Source organism: Pseudopipra pipra, chromosome Z, assembly GCF_036250125.1.
Source record: "Pseudopipra pipra isolate bDixPip1 chromosome Z, bDixPip1.hap1, whole genome shotgun sequence".
Classification (NCBI taxonomy): Eukaryota; Metazoa; Chordata; class Aves; order Passeriformes; family Pipridae; genus Pseudopipra; species Pseudopipra pipra.
Window position 1 is genome coordinate 71,732,469 of NC_087581.1, and position 3,718 is coordinate 71,736,186.

The 3,718-nt window shown below is 58.1% G+C and overlaps 1 protein-coding gene across 1 annotated transcript; it reads right to left on the reverse strand.

Annotated features, from left to right (window-relative positions):
• Positions 1 to 266: 266 nt before the first annotated feature.
• GADD45G (growth arrest and DNA damage inducible gamma) lies at positions 267 to 2,038 on the reverse strand. Its single transcript, XM_064643103.1, has 4 exons — positions 1,830 to 2,038; positions 1,618 to 1,719; positions 1,311 to 1,524; positions 267 to 944 (listed from the first exon to the last, which is right to left on the reverse strand). The coding sequence occupies exons 1-4, from the start codon at positions 2,021 to 2,023 to the stop codon at positions 834 to 836; spliced, it is 621 nt and encodes a 206-aa protein (XP_064499173.1). The 5' UTR covers positions 2,024 to 2,038; the 3' UTR covers positions 267 to 833.
• Positions 2,039 to 3,718: the final 1,680 nt, after the last annotated feature.

The window sequence follows — 3,718 nt, forward strand, 5'->3', positions numbered from 1 at the left end:
AAAGACCACCTATTACAATAAGTGAGCTCATTAAGCATGCAACTCCTCAGTCTTGCAAGCTGTTGCGATAAGCAGCTGTTGCAAGAGGGTAAAAGGTTGAATTATCAACTTGGACAGCACAGCACTTCATTCAGCCAGCCCAGGACAGTATTTGAGCAATAGCTCCATTACTGTGGAGTATACCTCTGACTACAGCACACAAGCAAAGCATCAGTGGTATTTCAGTGACATGCTTCCCCACCCAGCAAGCAAGACACTCCCAGAAATTAATTGTCAAAAATTTATTATGAAAGCTTCAATAGCAGCAAATATTTCAATAAAAGTTATTGCATTATTAAACCAGTTCTGCAGAGTGACCCAAGAGGCCTGTTGAAGTCTGTCTGCTTTGGAATCTCTGTATTTGTCTCAGTAACCAGTCCCCAGCAGTCCACCAAATATTGAAACTTTCTCCTGTGTGTTTTGCAGACAGCACCAACAGTTCCTAGTTCCAGAACTCTATCCAGTCCTTCTGGAAAGTTTTGGCCCACTTCCCCCGACTTTCTCTCTCCCTTCTGAAACAGCTCCACATGGCTGACAAACTTGCAATACTTCTTTCAGTTCCATGGTATGTCAGCCTCTCCATGGTTGCAGCCTACTGAGGCTCACTGGTGAGGTGAGCTGTTCTCCTCTTTCTCCTCTGTAAGAGCCCACTGCATGCCAGTCTGAGGGACCTCAATCCAGTCTCTTGACCAGGCTAATCCATGGAATCAGCAGCTTGTTGCGCAGTTTGGTGAACCCACACCACGTTGAGAATGCAACAAAGGTTTCAGCCTCCCCAGTGCACCGGGTCACCATCACTCGGGCAGGGTGATGGTTGGCACCCAGTCATTGACATTTCGGCTCTCTTCACAAAACAAGTTCAGGTTTTCAAGAGCTGGGTCCTTCCAGCCTTCTTCACTCGGGTTCTGTGAAGAAAAAAAGTTGCACACCATGAGTGCTGCCCGCTAGCTGAGGTCAGCATAATATTTACAGAAGCATTAGCTTAGGACGCCAGGCACTTCCAGACAGTTTCTGTCCTGACACAGACAAGGCAGGAAGCAGAGATGTTGCCCTTGTGGACAACGGAGGAAACCCACAGTTACGAGAAGTGCTGCCTCCTACTACTACTACTGCTCAGCTGACTGACTGTGTGCCAAGCGCCCTTTCTGTGCCCAGAAGAGGACTCGACCACCAGCCGCGGGCGAAGGGGCCGCCCCCGACAGGCTGTCGCCGTGCGGTGCCGAGCCCGGCAGCGGCGGGGGGACAGCGCTGGCCTCCCGCGGGACACCCACCGTGATGAGGATGCAGTGCAGGTCCCGCGGCTCCCCGGACTCCTCGCTGGGCCCCACGATGGCCGCCAGCTTGGCCACGTCGTTCACCCGCACGATGTCGATGTCGTTCTCGCAGCAGAAGGCTTGGATCAGAGTGAAGTGGATCTGCAGGGCGATGTCCCCCTCGTCCTCCTGGTCCGCGGCCAGCACGCAGAACGCGACGTTGTCAGGGTCGCTGTAAGAGGGAAGCGGCGTCTCGATGAGCCCCGCGGCCGGCGCCGGCCACCCCCGACTGAGCACATTCCCCCGGTCCCGCCGCTCTACTTACACATTCATCAGCTTGGCCGACTCGTAGACGCCGGCGGTGAGGCAGCCTCGGCGCTGCGCCGACACCAGCAGCTCGTGGAGGGCCGTGCCGGCACCCTGCATCCTGCGGACCGGGAGAAGGCACAGGGTCAGCGCGGCGCCGCCACCACCGCCACCCCGAGACCGCCCGCTGCGCGCTGCCCCCCGCCACGGCCCACCGCCACCCGCACGTACCAGTCGTGGCCCACGGGCGCAGGCTGCTGTCCGTGGATCTCCTCCAGAGTCATGGCAGCGAGTCCCCACAGCGCGGCGGCTCCGTCAGCTGCTCGATAGGCGGCTCCTTCTGACAACAGCCCTGAGCGCTCTGAGGCGACGGCAGCGCGGCCCGCGCTACTTATAGCCCGCGAGGGAACCTCCCGGGCTCCCATTGGCCGGCGGGGGAGAAAGGGGCGGCTTTATTATGCTAATCGGCGCGCGCCGGAGAGGAAGCGCGGGGGGGGGGGCGGGAAGGCGCGGCTCGTGCCGGGAGGCAACGGGGGGGGGAGGGGGCGGGGCGGGGCGCAGGCACGCGCCGCCCCGCCCCGGCCGAGCCTGAGGGGACAGCGGGGGGGGCACCGGCCACAGGGCTACAGACGGCCACAGGGCTACAGACGGCCACAGGGCTGCCGGGGTGACACACCGGGGCCAGGGGTGACAGGGCTGCCGGGGTGACACACCGGGGCCAGGGGTGACAGGGCTGCCGGGGGTGACAGAACTGCCGGGGGTGCCACACCGGTGCCAGGGGCGGTGCCGCGGCTCCCTCGCGCAGCGCTCGCCCGGGTGTTTGGGACCGCAAACCCGAACGGGATCCTCCGAGCAGCAAGGGGGGGGGGGCGGAGGGTGGAATTTATCGATACCGTTTCTGCAAATGCAAACGCCAAGACGCCAAGTCCTGGTCCCGGGAAGGGATGGCTGAGGGCAAGCCCTGCGGAGCAGAGCCGGGCTGGCGGCGCCCTGGGCACGGTCAGCAGCGCCCCGGCGGAGCAGCGGCCCCGGCTCGGGGCTGTCCGAGCAGGACCATGGCCAGGCAGCCGAGGGAGGGGATAATCCCCCCCTGCTCTGCACTCACGGGACAACAGCGGTGTCGGGGGTCCGGTTTGGGCACCCCCGGGAGAAGAAACACATCGATAAACTGCAGAAAGTGCTGAGGAGGGCACCGAGGTGTCCGGGGCTGCAGCACCCTAGGCTGAGGAACCAGGGCCAGATCAGCCCGGGGAAGGCACAGTTCGGGAGGCAACAGCAGCCCCCCAGAAACTACGGAGGGATCATCGAAAAGGCAGCTCCGGAGCTTTCACAGCAATGCCTAGTGGGGAGGCAACAGAAAATATAGTGCATCAAGAGGGATGTAAAGTAAACCCTTCTCTCCCCTGGGAGGAGTGGAGCAGGCTCCCTGACCAGGGAAGCTGTACAGATCCTGTCCTTGGAAGACTAGAGTCCCGATGGGACAGAGCCCTGTTCTGAACTCACTGATGACCCTGCTGAAAGTTCTATTGGACTATGATTCTGTAATTCTAATTGTTTTGGGTTTTTTTCCCAGCAAATAGGTACTTTTTTCAATTGAGCTTTATTAAAAGTAGCTGTAATTTGCACAGTCTATCCTTCATAATTAATTCAGTGCAAACCAAGTCTGATTGCTGAACTCAGATCTGAACCTGTTTGCCAGCAAACCAAGCAACAGTAAAACAAATGAACACACTGTGAATGAGTACGGTCTAAAAGGGCAAATCACTTTCCGAGTGCCTTCAGCATCTGACACTTCAGCTTTTAGGTTTACATTTAGCACTTGTCTACCAAGTCACTGCTTCAGACCAGCCCCAAGTCGTTTCACAGAGGTTGTGAAGAGCCACCTTGGAGTAACCTGTGTCTATTGCGACCTGTGCCAGTACAGCAGGCTGCACAAACAGAGCTCTCTGACTTGACATCCTTGCTGCTCTCTAGCCTCCAGCCACATTGTCTCCTTTCAAATGTGTTTAAACCCAGATCCCAGGGATGTCCTTTCCAGTACTTCACAGCCCTGGATCAGGCATGTCTCATCTGTAACTCCGTATAGGATATAGTCTGCTTAGTAGTTTCAGTCTCTTTGG

Bases quoted from the DNA above. Each gene is read 5' to 3' on its own strand.
- GADD45G (XM_064643103.1), bottom strand. From the start codon at position 2,023: ATGGGAGCCCGGGAGGTTCCCTCGCGGGCTATAAGTAGCGCGGGCCGC. The intron at 1,525-1,617 runs GTAAGTAGAGCG...TCCCTCTTACAG, and splicing joins TCGGCCAAGCTGATGAATGT to CGACCCTGACAACGTCGCGT. The intron at 945-1,310 runs GTGGGTGTCCCG...TTTTCTTCACAG, and splicing joins TGCACTGCATCCTCATCACG to AACCCGAGTGAAGAAGGCTG.